Source organism: Paralichthys olivaceus, chromosome 19, assembly GCF_024713975.1.
Source record: "Paralichthys olivaceus isolate ysfri-2021 chromosome 19, ASM2471397v2, whole genome shotgun sequence".
NCBI lineage: Eukaryota > Metazoa > Chordata > Actinopteri > Pleuronectiformes > Paralichthyidae > Paralichthys > Paralichthys olivaceus.
Genome location: NC_091111.1, coordinates 6,675,007 through 6,696,131, shown reverse-complemented (window position 1 = coordinate 6,696,131; position 21,125 = coordinate 6,675,007). Strand labels below are relative to the sequence as shown.

The following is a 21,125-nucleotide window of genomic DNA, read 5'->3' as shown; positions in this document are numbered from 1 at the left end:
AAAGCCACATTCGTTTTCTAGTTCAATTCATGTAAACATCCCTGTGATGTCTGTGCAGGTGACAGGTTTCGGTCAGTGATAGATGATGCCTGGTGGTTTGGGACCATTGAAAGCCAGGAGCCCTACCAGTCCCAGTATCCTGACAGCCTGTTCCAGTGCTACAATGTCTGGTATGAACACATCTTGGGATTGATTCACTCTATTTGTAGTAGGGTTTCATGTCAAATCCCATTAAAAGTACAGAACACAACCCACAATCCATATCAATAACATCGAACCAAGCATCTGTTTGACTACATTACCCCACATGACAATCACAGGCAGAAGAGGTAAGAACAACAAGGAAACCTTTCTGCTGGTGGTGATAAATTATGTTTTGCTTTTAGTAGTGATACTGATAGAGACAAAGGTAAATACCAACCGTACATATATGATTATTGCTGGGAACAACAATAAAATGCGATGTGATGAAACTGTAAATGCACTCATAGGTCCTGTTCATACCTGGTGTTTACATCCGTCCTGAGTGTTTGGATCACAAGTGGTCAGCGCTCAGCACACAATGAACCAAATGACACACACTGACACACATGAAAGACATTGGACACATCTGTAAAGTCACTGGGTAAAAACAACATCATTTGGTCTAAGCAAACGAAACGAAATATTTATTTGAATATACAGCAGGGAAGTGAGATCTGATCACAAGTGGTCACAGGAGACACATTCAGGACTCATGTTATGACAGGATGTGAACACACACTTACCGTTGTCTCCTTATGGTCGGATCTCTCAGGACGGATGTTAATACCAGGTGTGAACAGCAAAATACAGACCATGAATATGGATAGAAATCTTGAATTTTAATCTTTGAGTAATAAAATCATTATTCTTGTTTTATGCACACTAATGCATCACTAATTTGCTGAACGCCTAATAATAGAATTACTCCAAAGCCCCATGACTTTAAAATCCTTTGAAATTGCAACTGAAATTTGATGACATTTACTTTTAGGAATCATTTTGTCTCAGTTCCATCTTTGTTTAGTGTACAGGTGGTCTCTTGGCACTGATGAAATAAGACGTCTCAAACAATCTATTTAAATGTTTTACATTTAACAGTACTTAGTCTGCTTGAACAAATCTATCAGAATGCAGACAAATGGCTGCTTGTGATTTTGCCGCCATTACCTCCTCATTAACTGTATAAACACTTTGTAGCTCGAATCTTTCAAGAAACTCCATCAAACTGTCCTGTACGACACTTTTGAATAGTGATTTTGATGTTTACAATGACGCTAACTAATGCTGCACGTTGCTTTTTATTGATCGACTTCTCCCAACAGTGACAAGACGTTTATAGCCATGTTATCAATTGAGAGTTGTTTTTTTTCTCTCTCAACACTGAGCTTTTTATGATCACAGGTTATTTGAAAAACCTTGTCAGACAATGAAATCTGCTTTAGGTTGTGGGAAAGGAACATCTATACTTTAACAGCACGTCAAGTAAGGCATGTCAAACGGTTAAGAAATGACAAGATGATGATTTGATGAATGTCGATGATTCATATCAAAACTATTTCTCATCCAGCTGGGACAATGGAGACACGGAGAAGATGAGTCCTTGGGATATGGAGATGATTCCAGATGATGGTGGGTTATCTAAAACACACCCACAAACTCAGACATACACACAATACACAATCTAAACTGAACAAGTTCTCTCCAAAAAAAATACAATTCTGAAAGTTTTGCAATCTTCTGTTTGTAGCCACGTTCCCTGACGAGTTGGGCCTGAGCGTCCCCCTGGTAGAAGACGAGCAGAAGGAGCTGCTTTACGTCCCTATGGACGGAGAATGGGGCTCCCACACACGCCCAGACGAGTGTGAACGTATCATCAAAGCCATCGACCAGCTCTGCACGCTCGGTATGACGTCACCCATCACCATGCGATTATAACAGTCTGCTTATATCAGGGATGTGAAGTGAAGACACAGGGCCTGTTTCTCGTAAAAAGGCGAGTCCTCACAACATGAGTCACGACTCTGAGCCCATCAACAGAGCCTCAGATCACCATATGTTCAGAGGAATAAGCTGCTAACACATTGAGCCAGGTATTGAAGTGCTTGCTCAATCCTGTTAAATGATGTTATGTCACATTAGGCACAGCGGAAAGTTTTGCAAACCTCCCAATTGAAGAAAGCTGGTGGAGGGCACCCTCTACTGAAAATGTGTGGAAAAGACGTACAATTGCAAACATTTGGCACAAGTAATCCGTCTAGATCTCTCCCTGTTACCCATGTGCCCTGTGCTGCAGTTGGCACACACAGGATTTATAATAATTTTGATGCATTTTGAACATCAAAACAGGTAGGAAAACTGGATAAAAGTTAATATTGCTAATGTAATGTCTGAATGAAGGAGCCCTTTTGTCTGCCATTTTGTTATTCACCCTCATCATAAATGGCAAAGTCTGCCTTTTTCTGTTATTACCTCTGCCAAGGAGGTCATGTTTTCAGTGCCGTTTGTTTGTCAGTTATTTAGCAGCATTACTTAAAAACTTTTGGACAGATGTGGTTTTACTTGGGGAAAACCTCATTAGATTTATGTGCCGATGAGGGGGCGTATGCAGGATTTGTTGTCACTTTGTTCAACCCTGCAAGATACATTATTCAACATTTTCAATGATTTCTCAGAAAGTAATTTATAGATCTTGATGAAAATTGTGTATATGTAGGGGACTGATATTAATGAGTGTGTGCAATTTGTTGCTGATCCCAATAAGAATCTGAATCTGGTGAATTTAAATGTAGTTTTATTAGGAGCCTGTTGGCCCTTGTGGAGGTATGAGCTCTCTTAACACCCCTCTAGTCTTGAAACTGGTTTGTACTAAAAGCTCAGCTCTTTCTGCTAATGTGTCCCAGTAATAATCCTCTCTTCACCTATCTTTTCTCCACGTTTCCCACTTGCCAACCCTCAGATGTTGCGGCGCCATTTGCCTTTCCAGTGGACCACCAGGCTTACCCCACGTACTGCACAGTAGTGGCCTTTGTCACTGACCTCAGCACTATACGCCAAAGGCTGGTGAACCGCTTCTACAGGTAACATCCATTAAGTTGTGTTTTAATGAGATACAGAATTTGTGTATCGTAGAAAGAAGATTGTTAACATGCTCTGCAATTGTGTGTTTTCCTCTCAGACGACTGTCCTCTCTGATGTGGGAAGTTCGTTACATTGAACACAACGCGCAAACGTTCAACGAGCCTGGATCATTCATAGTCACTACCGCCAAGTTCGTCTCTGACCTCATGCTGCAATTTATTAAGTGAGTGTGTTAAATGTGCATCTTTCACTCATAAACCTGCATTTTGTTTAAGAAGAAAATTATATCGACAAAAAAAAGGGAAACATCCACTGCCCAGGGTCGATCAAAAAAAAAAAGGTTGATTTGTCAGATGTGAATTTCCTGCTCTTCTCTTTTTTTCTCTTGTTCAGGGACCAAAGTCTGACCGACCTCATGCCCCTGTACAAAACTATGAAGAAGGCAACGTTCTCTGACTCTGAAGATGAGGTGTGTTTGTGTGAACATATTTTAACACAACAATGTGTTTGGTTTTTCTATTCTAATCAAATAAATGGTTGGTATTGATTACGTGATTTGTCACCAGGACAGAATATTGTTTTTGTGTTTTGTTTTTATTGAAAACTTTGCCTCTCATACACAAATTTCTTAATTCCCCCCTCAAGATGCTGCAAATGTGATATGTATAATACATTAAACACAGACACATACATTTTGATCACCAAGAGAATTATATCTTAAAACATTGTTACATTTTTGTTACATAGTTGTTGCACTGCCCCACAGTGGCAGTAAGCAGTCACTTCAGACACGATGAAGCGCAGAAAAAAGCGTTAAAAGTTTTCAGTTGTTGAACAGACGGACACAAGAATCTAACTCTGGATAAAAGCTGAGGTGGTAGTTAGTGATGGACACTAAACTAGGTTGGTTGTAATTAGTGTTATTAGTAATGTTAATAAAAAAAAACGAGTGTGCCACTCCGTGCCTCAGAGAGTTTAATCAAATGTTTCGAGTGGGATCTTTGTCAGGTTTTGTGTGGAGGTTTTACTTTGTTTTTGTTGACCTCCCTATACCTTGCGATGTGCATTCCTTTTATTGCCTTCTTTCATAAAATGTAGTATTTGTAGTTGAGTAGCGTGCCGAAATAGCTCAGTTGGGAGAGCGTTAGACTGAAGATCTAAAGGTCCCTGGTTTGATCCCGGGTTTCGGCAGATGATGAGTTTTCATCTCTGTGCTCTTATTGTCCCTAATAGTCTGGGACGTGGTCTATCGATATTGGATGTCTTTAGCCCCTATGTGTTATAAAGGCCATATCAAAACAAAGTCTTGCTCATCACTCAATGTCACCCCACTTCACACACGCACAACTTCTGCTCCACCTTTGAGGTGCTTAGTTTTAGAGACAACATACACACAGTAAATCACTACTTTTGATATGACTATTTCATCACTTATGGGTTGTATAGTTTTTCTCTGGCTAGAAGTGCTTGTCTCTCTGGTTGGCTTTGACTTGAGCTGCTTTAAGACATGCTGTAAACGTGAATCGCTAAGTCAGAGGCTCTGGAGCTTTTCCTGCCAGCCACCATGTATAAAAAGTCCAGAGAATGTCCGATGTTTGTGCCAGAACAGTTTGTGCTTTCACTGGAATTTTATACTTAAACAAAGCAGAAGTCAAGCAGACAGATTCTGGCCGAAATCAGTTTTGACAAAATATGTATTAACTGATTTTTGGTTTCATTGAAGAGGACAGAACACATAATGTGATTTGTGTTTTTTATTCTAGTGCAGCCTATAATAGAATCACAAGACAATTTTTCCTTTTTTCTTATGTAGGATGAGGATGAGGAGGATGAAGATACTAATACTCCTGGAACGTCCACACGAAAATATAAGGTAGCACATCTCATAGCATCTGCACGATCCTAGACATTCCACCCTGCTTTCTGAAAATCTAACAATTCTCTTTCTACATGGGACGTTAGTCCACTGTAACATAATCCAGCATAATCAGCTACTTCATTGTATTGTCATTCTTTATGTAGGGACGTCCACCGATGCAGCGCCAACTGCGAACCCGACCTCCTTCCTACGACCCTCATGCATGGAGGGGGCGCTGTAAGGAGCTGCTGGACCTGATCTTTCAGTGTGAAGACTCCGAGCCCTTCAGAGAACCCGTGGACATACAGGAATACCCGGTACATAACACAACAGTAGTCTTTAAAAGTTCTTTGTCGTAGTGCAGACGTGTGAACTCAACAAACAAAACTAAACTCCTTTGGCTATGATCATAGTTTGCATTTTCACTCACATATTCTGGTCGTTGAGTTTTCTCTTATTCACAGAAGAAGGGTGAAATTCCTTTGCTGGTCGTTTTTTTAGTCCACTCAAACTGAAACCTCCCCCCAATCTCTAACTCCTCCTCTTACTCTGTTCTTCCTCTCATTTACCCTCGATCCTGTTCACATCACTCCTCTCAGGATTACCTGCAAATAGTTGAGTCTCCAATGGACTTTGGAACCGTTCTCAACACATTAACAGAAGGAAAGTACCAGTCTCCCATCCAGCTCTGCAAAGACGTGCGGCTCATCTTCAGTAATTCCAAAGCGTACACGCCCAGTAAGAAGTCTCGGGTGAGACATGCACACACACTCACACTCACATACAATTCACACATTTCTGCTTAAGTACAACAATTGATTTGTCCTTTACCGCCTCTCCAGATCTACAGTATGAGTCTGAGGCTTTCTGCTCTGTTTGAGGAGCATGTCAGCTCCATCTTGGCCGATTACAAGGCAATCCACGGCCTGACAGGAAAACTGACCAGACAGGGCACAGATAGACAGACGCGACACACGACAGACAGACAGACGAGGCACGCCATGAAGAGGAGGAGGAGGAGGAGCGTGTCTCCCACAAGCAGCACTGCATCCAGGTAGAAGAAAGGACATTTATCTTTTTGATTGTAGCTCTTTTGGTGCAATGGATTTGATAGTTTGTCTTCTCTCCTCCCTTGCTGCGTTTAGCCCAGAAAGGAAGAGACGTGTATCATCGAGGGTGACGGCACGAAGGGAGCCATCACCAGCTCCATCTCGAAGTTCCTCGCTGAGACAGAGTGTTCCACAAAAGCAGCCGCCCCAACTGGTCAACGGGAAGGCAGATACACCGGCTGGCGGGCGAACACGCAGTGCAGCACGCCATTCTGCACATTCTCCACCTGCCGCATCCTCCTCACATAATTCCACAAGCAACACAACAGGTGAGATCTCTCATACAGTGTTGGCGCTAAAATAATTTAATGTGCTCATGTTTTTGGTGAACGTGAACATGTGAACTTCCGCTGGACTGAATGATGTTTGATTTAATTTCCTCATACAAAATTGTACACTTTTTAATATCCCCCAAATCTCTAGCAATTCTTTGTACAACACCGAAACAGTGGTTCTGTTATAACTAATATAATATTACTAGCAAGTAATAAATACATTTCCATTAACTTTCATTTAGTACAGCCTGCTAACCTTTTACAGTTACACTTTTATAACTTATAAATACACAAATATGGACCCACAACCATTAATTCTCCACAATGCTCCAAAGAACAAAACAGCAGCTGCTAAATTTATTGTGGATGGGGCTCATGCTAATGCTTGCACAAGGCAATTTAGCGTTAGCTTGAGCTCAGAACTAATTAGCTATATTAGTCATTAATACTGACTAAACAATTTGACTCATATTAACATGATAGAAGTAGAATTGACAGTGACTCACATTTATATAGACTGCTTCAGAGGTAGAGTTAGTGTACTGTAATAGCGCAGGAAAACAACAGGGAATTTTCTGCAAATATATAATCAAGAACTAATCGCAACTCACAATGCAATTTACTTAAAATATTATATATCTCTCTTCCACCTTCAGAGTCGACTCGTTCGCTGAGGACTCACAACTCTGTGTCAGCTTCAACACCAGCGGTCTCTGAAAAGGTGGCTCCCAGTCCAGCTGCAGAAAGTAGCAGTGGAGGAAGCACCCGAAGGAAACTCAGGACACCTGTACGACACACGCCTGGTAAGAGATGGTACCACTTAGGTGTGAGGCTTTATGATTAATGTTAAAAATGAAGTATTACTAATTCCTTTGTTCTGTGACTCAATGTCTTTCCCTCAGGCTCTCCTGTCAGCCCTTCATCTCAGAGCACAGCCCACCTGAATGGTCACAGTAGTCATGTGACCCTTGGGATGGGAAAGAGGGGGCGGAAGTCCAAAACAGAACCACCGGTGAGTCCTCCAGAGGTCACGACGCCAGCAAGCCCCTCTAGACCTCAAGACCGCCCCCCTGGCAAAAAGAGAGGCCGGAAGAGCAAGCAGGAGCTGGAGGAGATGAGAAGGAGCAGTAACCGCAGGAGCTCCACCCCTGATGATGAGCTCGACCACTCCACAGGAGACGAAGGTGGGGCATCTTCTGCGCAGGAAACATCTGTGCTGTCAGACTCTGGCGTGCCATCGACGCCTAGACGGCGCGGCCGGCCCCGATTGGTACGAACTGATGAATCAACTCCTCCCACGGAGTCACCAGAGCCCTCACCGCTGAGGAGGAGCAGCAGAAGAGCCAATGAGGAGGTGACCGCTCCTCCACAGACCGCCCCTCAACGATCCAATCGCAAGGAGTCTCCAAAGGAGGAGGCAGGGGAGGGTGAAGGGGGGTCTATGCGCACACGTAACCAGGGGCGACGGTCAGCCTGGTACATGGAGGAGGACTCTGAGGAGGAGCAGAGGCAGCTGCTGTTTGAGGACTCATCGATCACCTTCGGCACCTCCTCTAAGGGACGCGTCCGCAAGCTGACAGAGAAGGCCAAAGCCAACCTGATTGGCTGGTAACAACACAAATTCAAGATGTGAGGAGGAGGCCGACTGCCCTGACGTCTTTGCATTTGATGAGTAGGGGGCTATCTAGGAAGTCATGTTGCTGTTGTATGCATTTCTGTGCACGTACGTGTGTGTGTATGTCTGAACGGCCACTGGCTCAGCTGCTGCTATTTGAAGCTGTGGCTCCGGAGAGACACAACAGCGCAGTGGTCTGTCCAATCCTACTTCCTGTCTGCCCAGTGAGCACATCACTGTGGCAACCAGTGGCTTTCAGCATGTTCTTCTGTTCGAGCTCCTCTGACATTACTGGTCCATGTTGGATCTGTTAAGACGCTCGCTGACTCCCGTAGTTGGTGGTGTTGTGACCTGCTTCTGTCCAGTGATCGACTCTTTGCCCTGGTCTCACCTGAAACACTGCTGGGTGTCACAGACTGGACAGAGTTTTAGTACTTGAAAAAGTCATGAAGAGATGGATGCATCTCATCTCTGTCTTACTATTTCAGAGAAACTTTTCAAGTTTTTCTCAGCTAGGATGAAAAAAGTCACCGGCTGAGCTTAAATTGTTTGGTCTGTGATGGACAACAGACCAAGCACTGGCCTGACAACATCTTTCGCCCCTGTCATCATTGTTCCTGTTCTTTTTTTCTTTTATACAACCCTTTCTTGGCTTTTTCTAAGATTTGTACGTAACGATCGGCTCTCTGTTTTGGAAGTCTTACACATTGGCTGACCTGAGCGTGTCTGTCTGTGCTAAAATACCAAATGGTGTACCTGTATAGGTACTGTAGATCCATAGGCTCTGTTTACTATTGGTGTGTGTGTGTGTGTGTGTGTGTGTGAGAGAGAGAGTTTTGTTTTGCATGTTAGAAAGAGGAAGCATCACTTTTTTTCCCCAGAAGCTGTTTTTCCTGTGAGGAGGTGAAAAAGGATGCATGGGTGAAAGGACTCATTTTAGATCACGTTTCAATGCGTCCTCAACATTAGCAATACCTTGTGCCTTTATGTCTCTGGAGTGTGTGTGTGTGTGTATGCGTGTGTGTATGAGCGTGCTTGGCCTCTGCCCTGCAAAGTACATGTGCCTGTATGTGTGTGAACTTATGTTGTGTGTAACTGAAGGAGTGTGTGTGTTTTTATAACACAACTGGGTGTGTCACTTTCACAAACAGTAGTGTACAAACAGTGGCATACAGTTTGATCGTTGTGAAACCTCTCAAAGAAAATGTATTTATAGCAGTTTGAAAAAAGACTTTACTCTTGTTGTAAACATACCATTATTCATGTCAGTATATTATCCTATAACCAACCTATTGTCAGTTTATACCTAAGGTACAGCGAGCGGAGCTTTGGGTGACTAGCTTTGAGATGCACTTACCACAGAGCGGTTATCAATGCAGTCTTAGGGAGCGAGTAACCCTGCGTATTTTAAAACTGTAAACATATAAAAAGGAACTTTTTCAAATGTTGATATGTTTCTATGGTGACCACAGACGTGCGTGCATGCACACACACACACACAATTATGTCTTGCATGTTTTAGCACTTTCTCATCAACAGGATGGAGCCAGATCAAACCGATGTGGACTGAATTTGGATGGAAGAAGAGAGAGAGAGAGAAAGACAAGTCTTACATCTTTCTGATGGTGTGCCTTCGCTACTCTGGCATAATATCCTCACTTTCTCCTTTTTGGGGAATTTCTTTTTTGCTTTGTTCATTTTTTTCCCCCTGACATCCTGGTTCTGCTCGTCGCCAGGTTCAGAGAATCGCACTGGACCTGGCGGGCTGGTACAGGAGTCTGAGGAAAGACAGAACAATGAGCAGTCTGACAGGAGACAAACATATTATGTCTCTCTCTCTCTGTGGACAGCGAATGAAGTGAATTTCTACAGATGGCATCCTCTGCTCCACTTGAAACATAATTTCTGTTTCCACCCCAGCACAGAGCAAGTGAATGCTGAAACGTGACACTTGTGGGGGTTGACTGGGGAAAACTTGGTGGTAGCATCTCCACACATCTGATTCATTTCACGTCTTCCTTGTCACATATTATTCAAAGTATATCTCATCTGTTTATCATTGTTTTTGTTTTGTTGATGCCAAATTCTGTGTTTGGGCACTGAACTTTTAGAACAAGGCTTTTGAATGTTTTTAGTTTTACTGTCTCTACTGTGAGTGTGTGGAGCTCGTACAGTGTGTCAAAGGTTTGTCCGACTGTGTCCTCGCCATAGCGGACAATGTTGAAGTGGCTGGATCTGTGGAGTGATACCGCTGGACTGGTTGTTTAACACTCTGCCGCAATTATCTGAGGACACTCAAAACTCACATTTTATTATTTTCCGGTCTAGTCTCACTGACACTTTGTTTATATTGTGTATATGAAGAGCTTTATTCCATGACCTACAACAGAGACATTGTCTCTCATGACTCTTGACATCAAAGTAAATTTTATAATAGTTTAGTTTGTTTTTTTTTCAAATTAGGAAGCTTATAATTTTGCCCATGAAATGATTTCCTTTGTGGGCGGCAATTTTGTTGGTTTCAAGTGTTTGTTAATGACTGTCATCATAAATCGATCTATTATGTCCTCATAGGTTCATAAAGGTAAATACATATATGCACATTTTATCATGATGATTAGAGTTTGGAACAAAATTTTCAACCCAGGCTTCTCAAAGCTGGAATATGAGCTCACTTGTAAACATGTTTACATGCGCAGGTCTGCAGCTTCTAAGCACAGCTCATGAGAATCCCAGATGTTTGCAGGATATTGACGAGTATCGAGACATTTTGAGTTATGATTTTTTTTGGGCATTCTTTGGCCTGCATTGTAAGAGCATTGCATCCCATGTTAATAATGAGATAAGGAGGGATGTGCAGTATTTATCTGCTAAATTCCCACTGAAATTCAGTCAAATTATGATAAAGTTCATCATATGAAAATGGAAATTGAACTTTTTTAGTATACTAGCATCTGCTCCTTTGAATCAAAGCACCTACATTGCCTGTATTTTTTCGAGAAGTAAAAGTAAAAGAGCTGATTTAGTGTTGCTGGTCAGGTGACCTGAACCATTAGTGATTATGTAAAACCTCTAATCATTACAAAGGGGCCTTAAAATCAAGTTACTGGTTATTAGCCAGAAATGTTTTATTCATTTATACTTATGCTCTCAGACACACATCTGCCCTGTCTGTAGTTCTTCACAGAGTGGACCTCATTAGGTTTTGGTATCAGTGTCTTCCACCTTGACTCAGCTCCTCAGGTCAGCCCTCTTACTTTTACCAGACCCCCCAACTGTATTTTGATGCTGATGTACACACGCATCCATTCACCACAGGCCTGTGCTAAATTTGTGGCAGAGTTGTGCAGTTTGTGGCCTCTGACCAGGCACCACAGTCTTAGGTCAGAGGTTAAAGGTCATAGTGTGTGTGCGCGTGTGCGCGTATGTGTGTGTGTGTGTGTGTGCCTGTATGAAGTGGCTGCATGTGAGCCACTGGGAAGCATTTTTGGGACGTTTTTTTAAGTTTTAAAGGGATGTGGGCTGGAAAAGAAGAGAACAGGAAGGGAAGGGGTCTGTTTCACATGAACTGAGTGAGCAGGATGTCTTTGTCAGTTTGGATACTTTTTATATATAAAAGAATTCATGCAAAAAAGAAGCATAAAGCTAGAATGTATGTGTAGGGGAGTACTGCTGTCCTGTTAGTTAATACCAATATTTTAAGTAAATAAACAGTTGTGTTTCCATATTCACTTTTACCTCCTGTTTATTTTTTGGGATCATTTCAAAAAAGATTTTTTACAGATATAAATTAATTTAATTTAAATAAGCAAGCTCTAAAGTTTGGCTCTGCCTTTGCACTGACGGCAGTAGTGTTAGGCATTGTGTGTTCAGGTCGTCATATCTGTCAACATGATATCTTGAGGAATGCCATCAGGGATTTAAAAAAACTTGGAACGTCCATTTGGACTCATGGATGAACTAATCAGATTTTGTTGGGAAAGGTCAAAGACACTTTTTGCCTTGCGAATATGACATCTCAGGAAAACCTGCAGGAAATCCTTCAAAGTTACAGTGATCTTATGAAACACATTTTTGATCTTGTGAATGCAACATCACAGGAACACGTGGAGGGAATGTTTTTTTTCAAATTTTGCACAAATATTCACTTGTTCTTCACATTTTCTCAATTTGCCTGATTAGGTTTCAGAGGTCAAAGGAAAAGGCCATGCTGACCTCATATTGATGTGAGAGAAACAATAAGTAAACTGAAAGTGCATTGGTTGGAGGAGGCAAACAATTCTAGTTGGAATGAAAGTTGAAATTAGGATCTGTAAAGAAAGTCAATAAAGTAACATGTAGCATAAAATAAACAGAGTGGCGTGACTCACTCTGCCATCTAGTGTCGTCAAAGCGTCCCTGTGTCACAAACTCTTTTCCGACCGCAGCTCGCGGGTTCGACTCCGTCCTGACGTGTCGAGCCGCTAAAGGTCCGCACGTGGGCTGCTGTGATTGGACAGAAAGCACCGGCGCGATGATGTGGACAGAAATGAAGACAAACAGGTGGAGGTTTATGTAAATAACAAGAGGAGTGAAAGTGTTTGTTCTGCTTCCTGTTACACAATGTGTGGAGGGTAGCAGGTGGAAACACTGGATTGAACCCGAGGTAAGAGCCATGATTACCGATGTTTTCCTTGACGTGTATTTCCATTAAGTTTGTGCAGCAGCACGTGTTTTTGCTCTACTTTGACCCCACCGTGTTGATCCGTGTGGAACAGCAGCAGACGTGTTGTCCCTTCTCATCGGGAGGAGCTGTCAGTCAGAGGGGGGTCTCGGCTCGGCCCCGCTTCCGCCCGACGCGCGTGTCCGTCTCCTGTTGACGGGAGCGCGCTCACCATGCCCCAGATGTCGGCCGCCGCGCTGCTGCAGCTCGCGCTCCTGCTGTCCGCCGTGCCCGCGCAGTACTTTATCTCCCGGTGGAGCGGCTCGTCCGCGGTGCAGCGCTTCCACGCCACTTCACGGTAGGTGTGATCCCACCGCAGAGAGAAGCAGGTCCCCTCTGTGCGTCACTAAGCTGCACTCTGAAGTCATTGCGCTGCTGTGATGTGAGGACATGTGAAGGAAGCATACAACTGTAGTGTCCTGATTCTGAGTTTTCACTTTACAGGTTACTAAGGATTTGGAAAGAGTGGAGAAGCTCGTACCTCAATGGCACTGCATGGATGGACTGGTCCAACCAGCACATGTCTTATGTCATGTGAGTGCAGGAGAGTTTGGAGTCCCACTAAAAACTGTGATCCATGCTCAGACACGTGCTGTTTATTTATTGATTTTTTGCTTTAGATAGCTTTTATACTGACTTAAGAATCCTTAGCATTCTAAATTACATTGGGGAGCAGGATGCAATTGAATTCTGTTGTGTGTGGACTGAATGACATTAAAGTAAATCTTGATCTTTATTCTATTTTTTATTATCATTTTCATTCAAGCAGGAAGTAACCGCTAATGTTTCAAGTTCTTGTAGGAATCAAACAGGGAAACAAACTTGTTTTCATGTTGAGACTGACCATATTTCTGCTTTTCTCAAAGGTCTCTGCTTGGTTGGGAACAGGAAGAAACACATGACCTGCCTCCACTAGAGACTATGCTTTATGGCAACGACCAGGGCTTCTTTGGAGGTTTGTCCACATGACAATTTGGAATGATGCTATGTCGATGCAATGATTAAAAAAAATCCTGGATCTGCGTATAAATGTATAGTGGTATTTCTTTGACCACGCTACATTCTTTCCCCAAGTTTGGTGCGAATCAGTTCAGTACTTTTACACACAATTTTACACAAACAAACCAACAGTAAAAAGAACCTCAGTATCAGACATTTGTGTGTATTTGTAATTAAAAATAGGCTTTATTAAGTTGTATTGCTCAAAAAACTAAAAAGTTGGTAACACACAACAAAAATATATAATAAACAACATATAAATAAAAAACATATCTGATGCAATGCTACCCTATCTTTTAGAAAAATGTTTGATAAGCTCCTATGTTCAAGTGAAAATTCCACTCAAGTAAAATTTGTCTCACACCATTCTCAATTTTCTTCATTCCTTCAGCATCAACAACAGTGCGCAGCCACCGGCCTCCTTTTGTGTTTCTACGAGTCGGCGAGGTGGTGCTGGAAAGGAAGGGTCACATGGTCGGGGTGGTGGTGAGCTGGGACCCTGAACTGCGAGCCCCTCCAGAGTGGATTGAGAGGATGTATTCTGGCCCTGAGGTTAGCAGCTGAAACTTTTACACCCCACCTCTTCACAATGTTCTGTTTGACACACACTTTGGTGAGAACCTAAAGCTCAGCCAGTTCAGTGTGTGTGTGTGTGTGTGTGTGTGTGTGTGTGTGTGTGTGTGTGTGTGTGTGTGTGTGTGTGTGTGTGTGTGTGTGTGTGTGTGTGTGTGTGTGTGTGTGTGTGTGTGTGTGTGTGTGTGTGTGTGTGTGTGTGTGTGCAGGGCATCCCGGCAGAGAACACACCGCATTACAAGGTACTGTTCAGCGGACCTGGACCCACCTCTCTGCTAGTTGCATATTTGCCTCAGACACAACTGGAGCGCATCACTGGGATGAGGGTAAGTACTGGAAACAGAGTACTGGAAATCACAACAAATATTCACACAATTAGACACACCAATTTTGTCTTGGACTCACTGTTGGATGTTTCCAGCCGGAAATCCCCACCTTGGAGAATTACTTCACACATTTTGATGGCGAGCGGTTCATCATGCAGCCCTGGCTCAGAGAGCTCTTTCCTGAAGATGAGGTCAGCGATGCCAGTGATGCCTGACTGCTTGCTCTCTAAGATCAGATCCATCCAGCTGAGGCTTCCAGGGTCAATCACTGAGCTTGCGTTCAGGTTTTATGATCAAATGTTGAATTTAAATCTATTTCATTTGTTATTAGAAGACATACTTGAATGTTTGGCGAGTTAAAGGTAAAAGATAATCAGTATAAATGCTTGAAATGTGACAAATTATTTTGAAAATCAGCTGTATATATTTTTTCCATGTACATGACAGTGTTGACTCCTGCACTTTGAATCAGCTGAAACTATGCAATAAAATGTGTTAAAGTGTGACAGTGAGCTCTTTGGTCTGATGAGTGAATGACAAGTGTCTTTAGAATTTTTTCCTGCTTCTGTCTTTGAGGCTGAAGTAGACGGACACCCGCGAGGAGGCTGTGATTGTGGGTAGAGTGCTGTGTCCTCTGCCTCCATACTCCTCATCCCTCCACTCCCTTGTCTCATCCTCTCTGACCAGCATGGGGGGTCCTAGACTTTGTCCCAGCAACTGACTGATTTCCCTGGCCTTCTGCTGAGCATTTTCAACTGCGGATACACACACTTGCTTCCTAAAACACAGACAAATTCACAATTGCATAAGCTAATGTAATGAATTTAAGAAATCTTAGAGGTGCTGAGGAGACGCGTGCTGGATTCTTTCCTACCTCAGTTGACCCAGGCTCTCTGCACTGTGGTAAAACTGTGGCGGTCCCACACACACACTCTTGTCAAGCTTCTCCAGCAGGACACTGCAAAGCTGCTCCATCTTCTCAAAGTCTGAGAAGGTGACCACGACCTATGGGAACGTTAATTCACACTGTTCAACAAACATTCAATATATGCTGTTGCATCAATAAAAAATTAACATCATAACACTTGAATCATTAGCGTCCAGTACTCATACAAATACTAAATACTTGACCTCTGCATCCATGCGATACAGGTCCTCCTCTCTGTGGACAAACCTCCTCACTGAAGCATCTGTGTCACTGATGCCATGTTGTCTGAGCAGAATAAATAAAGATAAATATATTATATAATACACTGATTGTCAAATAAACCTACATTTAGACTTTAAGTGAAATGAGCTGCTGCAGCTCAAAATCTGAATACAACTACTTTTCCTAGAAATTAGAGCAGGGCAATAAAACAATAACCAAAGTAACTGTGATACAATTTCCATCACTAACAATATAACAAGTCTAACATTTATATGTAATAAGTTATGTATATATATCAACATATTGCTTCTGCATTGTGTAAGAACAGTGAGGAGGTATAACACATAATTGATCTACCTCAGATTTGTGTTTGTCATTCCCTGTTCAATATTAAAATAAAGGAAAAACATTTCATACAAGTAAGGAAGTGGACATGCATGGTAGTGTTTACGCTAACCCCCCCAACAACTCACATTCTATAACTATTTTTATTGTTCTTGAGTTTAATAGTCACTCTGGAACTAGAGATATATTTGATGCACTTTGATGCTTCAGATTACTGAGGAGAGTAGAGTACTCCTGAGTACTGTCACTACCCCTGGTGGAAAGTACTTCTACTCAGCTACAGTACTCTTTTAATTTGTTATGAACTTCTACCACCACTGGCTACTATTACTCCAGTGTTAGCATTAGTCTGCATTCAATAAATACAGACTCATATAACAACTCAATCAACTTTAAAGCTGGATCTATTAGCTCTCACTGTGTATACTACATATAGCAGCTAGCTAACATTAGCCTCCTGTTGCTTAGTACTTGTACTACAGTGTTTTTACCTGAGAGACTGTAAAATGTACTCGATCCTCCGGAGCACGCTGTTGGTCACCTCTGTCACTGACTCCTTGCTGCTGCCCACACTCACCCGGACAGAGGCTCTGTCCGCCGGGCAACGCACCTCCGCCGTCCCGGTCACCTGGAGCTCCCTCACACGGTTACCGGGACTCTGTCGGTTCACTGTTCGGACCTCCGGGCCCTGCTCCATCTCGTTGCCGGCGAAATCCCGACCTGCAGCGGGTTGTATCGCTGCGAGGCCTCGGCTCAGACTGTCCATGGTTTGGACACAGAATCAAACCAACTTCCCGCTGCTATGGTAATGACGAAATGCCCGTCGGGATGTGTAGGCTACTTCCGCCCAAAGAACTACAAATATTTAAAAAAAAAGTTTTGAACAAAGAGAAATTGGAGAGAATATTTCACATATCTTTCACATAATGGAAAAAACACTAACAACAACAACAAGAACAATAATAATGATAATGATATTCTTAGAATGAATTATTTTCAAAAGTATTTCTCAAACTTACTTTTAAACTTAATTTTTTTCCTAAATGTTTTTGATGTCTATTATTGCATATTTCTGATCTTATGTCTCGTGAATGTTCATAAACATCATTAATAAATAAACTAAATACCTTGTAAATAAATACCTTGTAAATCAAATATTTTGAAACATGTTTAAATGTGGGTTTAAATTGATTATTTACTAATTTATTGAGCGTCATTTTTCTAAACATGTATATATATATATATATATATATATATTTTTTTTTTTGATGAATCCTGAATGTAGCGCTCGTGATCACGTGGTTAGTCTCACCTGTGTCAGGTTGGCCTTACTACTACGTCATCACACTCGCGCGAAGTGAATCTCTAATATTTTGCGGAGAAAATCTAAACTAACCTGCTTTTCTCACTCAGCTCCGCCATTTCTTCGTGGAATTCAAAGTGAAATCACAGGTAAAGCTGCCCGTTTGAATAAAAATCATTTTGTCATCGCAGGTTCACGTCAATATCTCAGCACCTCGCTATTGTTTGTAGCTTTTCTCCAGCTGCTAGCTTAAACGAGCTGGTTGAGCATGCTAGTGCCAGGAGCTAAGGAGCTAATTCCAGCTGCTGCAGACACACAATGCTAACCACACACAGACAGCACTGAGGAGCTGCGTCACTAGTTAACCAGTAATACTACTTCTACATGTTTACTCATTGCTAGGACTCTGTGGGCGTTTAATCTCAATGGAGTCTTCACTCATGTTAGTAATGAATCCTCTGTCAAGTCAAAGTTATGGTAAGAAATAAGTTTTGTATAATGCTTATTCACAAAGTAGATTTTTTTTTTACATTGGACATTGAGTTGAATCCCACCAGTTTAAAGGCTTGTGTCATCTTCATTAAGACTGAAGTTACAATTTGTTCTGGACAATTGAATTTCAGTTTTGTTTGTGGTGTGGTCTTCAAGGACCAATAGTGATAGGGTTAGGGTTATATACATATATGTGTGTGTGTGTGTGTGTATATAACTGGACCCAGCAGTAAATATGAAGCCTTTCAACATAAATACTGTCAATTTGAATTTCAAAATTTCACTTTTGGTGAGTATTCAGAGTGGTAGCAGTTTCCTTTAGTTTAATTTAACTGAGTCCTGCTCTTTAACACGATTGTAACCTATGTTAATAGACTCCCAGGCCTTCATAATGGCTTTCTGCACTTCCATACTGTGGAGGAGAGAGATCAGCACTCTGCAAATTAAGAAAACACATTCAAATAGAAAAGACACATACTCAGAAAACATCTTCATCAAGTGAAGTTATCGAAGTGGTGATGGAACTTCACAAAGTATTGAACTACAACCAGGTTCATTCCTTTTTTGGGTCCCTTGGAAACATTTCCGTTGTGAGTTTTTGCAGCACAAATTGATGAAGTTGTTTTCTTAATTTGCAGTGTGTTGAGCTCTCCTGTCCACGGTACATTCATGTACAAACACAAGATAGAAATGAAGAAATTAAGATTTTATTAATATTTAATTTAGATAGGAACTTATATATATATATATATATATATATATATATATATATATATATATATATATATTATATACCTTCTTTTTCAAGTATAATTTAAGTAACGTAAGTCAGTGTCAATGTTTGGTCAGCAGGTGGCGACAAAGTATAAGAGTGATAAAACTGGCAGCACATAAGTGATGGGACAGTCCAGACTCCCAATTAAAAGATGTATATATTTTTGACATTTAAGGACTATTGAAAACATAGCTTTCTACATTTTTGATCTAGAATTTTAACTATAATAATCAACAAATTGAATTGAAATACTTCTTGCAGCAAGAGGAGGAGACTACTATTAGTCTGGTTATTAATTAGTTAAAGTGTGTATGAGGTAACTATAATATCAGTTTGCACAACTCTTATTTATATGTTTAAGGCAGTAGTTCATGGTCAGTGGACGTACTTTTTAAGAGATATAGCAATGGATTAATTAAAATAGCATAATAGTTAAATTAAATACCAAAGATGCAAAAGAATCATACTGTAAAAATACTTTTAAATGTATTAAGTTTATCTTGAAAATATTTTTTATTCTGTGTGGGAAAGACTAAATGATTTATTACATTGCATAATTAGATGGTGTATCTCTTAAGAAAATAATAAGGCAGTTTGTAGGCCAGTCTGTCTGTGTGCCGTGAACCTTGCATGTGTCCCCTTCTTTCATTTTTCAAGGACATTTGGGAACAGCAGAGATTTGATCCAATTCTGGACGCTGGTTTCTTCAAACGCTAAAGTTTGTTTGGTCTCCCTGGAGTCTTAAACTGTGAAATGTGCTTTATAATCACAACCTAAAAATACAAGGCAGTATTTGTTGTTATTGTCTCTGGTTTCGCCGGTCCCCCGGTATGCTCTGTGAAACCCTAGATCTGATGCGCCGCTTCGGCCAAGAAAGATGCAGCGCCCTACAATAGACTATTTTCATACGGGGGAGAGTGAGGACGATAAGGAGACCTTTAGTGTTCAAATCTCTGAGGAAGTCCAGACCATTTTCCTTTAGTGGCCTACAAACCATCAGCCCGTTTTCACCCATCTTCCAGCGATCTGTTGCTTTAATCACCATTTCTCCCGCTCCATCTCTCCAACTTCTCCAACTCAAAACGATTTCATATCCTTACAGAAACATAGCTGCTCGCTGTGATGTGGTTAATGAAAATGGCAGTATATTATTTGCTCAGTTTTTTGAGCGTCACAAGGTTAGTAACCACTTACATAAACAGGAATTCATTTTAGTCTTAAAAGTGTTAATTCTTCTTTTTCACCCAGTGTTTATATAACTACCATCAGTTTAACAGTACTGTCTGTGATGTCAGCCATGAAATAATGTTGTAAAGATTTATGCAAACCAAAAAAAAAACTGTAGGTTATGTAAATAAAAAGATGGGTAATCTGAATTTAGAAGGATTTGGCCTCCATTGTGTCCCTGGTTCTTGGGTGAAAAGGGTCTGGGGCCCCACAGATGGAGACTGTGGCCACTTAGGGGAAAAAGATTTGACTGTTATGGTCTCCAAATCTGTTGATGTGTCTCTCCCCCTCTCTTGCTCTCTCAGATGAAGTAATAAAGTTAGCCGTGTTGGAGGCCCTCCATGTCTCTCCATAGACCACAATCAAGGCCCGTGCAGTTTTATTGCAGTTTTATTTTCATATTGTCCAAGAAATCTCCAGACTCCCTCCTGTGCCCGTTGCCATAAATCGTATATCTTGACTGTATTTCTTCCACTCTGCGTTTTTTATTTATGGGTGAAGGCGATAAAACATGCAGCATGCACTCTGTGTGTCCGCAGCTGTCATCTGTCTAGGACTTTATTGTAAAAGGGAAAAAAATTCAAGTTTCACTTTTTCTTTAATTTCCCTTCACAATTCTCCCTCCCTGTTTAAAACAGATGCTGATAGAAATGAGAGAAAAGTAAAAATGTAGATTTTCATTGTTTATGTCTCCAGATTTTTCTGATGAACAGTTTTATAGGCTATAAAAGCAACAGTATTCAGCTGTGTTTAACAATGAGCTCAGGTGGTGATCATTGCTTCATCAGCAGGCGGTAATCTGAATTTATGAGCTTGGTCAACTCACAACTTCAGATGGAACCTTTTTTCATATTCGCCTGTATTAATCTTTAACATTGTCATCATCTTATGTTGACAGTGCCTTCAAGGTTTGAAGAGAAGTTGGAACAACTGTATAAAATTAGTTGTATCATCGTCATACCATTTTCTGCACAACCAGCACACTAGTGTGGGGAAAAAGAACAAATAACACCAAACATGATTGTGTCATTGTTGTATTTGTTTGTCCTTTTATGTGCAGGGAGGGAGTATGGATGAAAAAGCCTGTCCAGGTGATGTTGACCATGGCCCATGACTGCATCTCTAGTCCTGACCGCACAGTCTTCGAAATCCTGGGGCTTCAAGTTCACCTCTCAATGCTCTCAGGTAAGTCTGACTTCATCCAAAAAATTCTAACATTTCAGGTTCATTAGTGTTTAACCAGAATGGCCCAACGGTCCCCTTATATTCAATCA

General features: G+C 41.4%; 3 protein-coding genes, 1 long non-coding RNA gene and 1 other non-coding gene across 5 annotated transcripts in view; 4 read left to right on the top strand and 1 right to left on the bottom strand.

Moving 5' to 3' along the window:
- phip (pleckstrin homology domain interacting protein) overlaps positions 1-11,690 on the top strand; it is a 39,267-nt gene extending 27,577 nt beyond the window's left edge. The window contains exons 28-40 of the mRNA XM_069514680.1: positions 59-170; positions 1,592-1,653; positions 1,772-1,927; positions 2,981-3,101; positions 3,200-3,325; positions 3,496-3,571; positions 4,916-4,975; positions 5,125-5,277; positions 5,560-5,712; positions 5,803-6,014; positions 6,106-6,338; positions 7,001-7,147; positions 7,247-11,690. Of these exons, the coding sequence (XP_069370781.1) occupies positions 59-170; positions 1,592-1,653; positions 1,772-1,927; positions 2,981-3,101; positions 3,200-3,325; positions 3,496-3,571; positions 4,916-4,975; positions 5,125-5,277; positions 5,560-5,712; positions 5,803-6,014; positions 6,106-6,338; positions 7,001-7,147; positions 7,247-7,956 (2,321 nt within the window). The 3' untranslated portion in view covers positions 7,957-11,690. The remainder of the gene's footprint in view (positions 1-58; positions 171-1,591; positions 1,654-1,771; positions 1,928-2,980; positions 3,102-3,199; positions 3,326-3,495; positions 3,572-4,915; positions 4,976-5,124; positions 5,278-5,559; positions 5,713-5,802; positions 6,015-6,105; positions 6,339-7,000; positions 7,148-7,246) is intronic.
- On the top strand, positions 4,221-4,293 carry trnaf-gaa (transfer RNA phenylalanine (anticodon GAA)). The gene has a single exon. It is a non-coding gene; the product is annotated as a tRNA-Phe (tRNA).
- Positions 11,691-12,824: 1,134 nt separating the features above from the next.
- Positions 12,825-15,065, top strand: LOC109632461 (uncharacterized). Its single transcript, XM_020091749.2, has 6 exons — positions 12,825-12,959; positions 13,106-13,195; positions 13,528-13,616; positions 14,052-14,212; positions 14,443-14,559; positions 14,655-15,065. The coding sequence occupies exons 1-6, from the start codon at positions 12,835-12,837 to the stop codon at positions 14,772-14,774; spliced, it is 702 nt and encodes a 233-aa protein (XP_019947308.1). The 5' UTR covers positions 12,825-12,834; the 3' UTR covers positions 14,775-15,065.
- irak1bp1 (interleukin-1 receptor-associated kinase 1 binding protein 1) lies at positions 14,956-16,914 on the bottom strand. Its single transcript, XM_020091747.2, has 4 exons — positions 16,546-16,914; positions 15,691-15,772; positions 15,434-15,564; positions 14,956-15,337 (listed from the first exon to the last, which is right to left on the bottom strand). The coding sequence occupies exons 1-4, from the start codon at positions 16,818-16,820 to the stop codon at positions 15,106-15,108; spliced, it is 720 nt and encodes a 239-aa protein (XP_019947306.2). The 5' UTR covers positions 16,821-16,914; the 3' UTR covers positions 14,956-15,105.
- Positions 16,915-17,372: 458 nt separating this feature from the next.
- LOC109632462 (uncharacterized) overlaps positions 17,373-21,125 on the top strand; it is a 60,534-nt gene continuing 56,781 nt past the window's right edge. Inside the window, exons 1-2 of the long non-coding RNA XR_002202921.2 lie at positions 17,373-17,506; positions 20,912-21,036. This is a non-coding gene — a long non-coding RNA (uncharacterized lncRNA). The remainder of the gene's footprint in view (positions 17,507-20,911; positions 21,037-21,125) is intronic.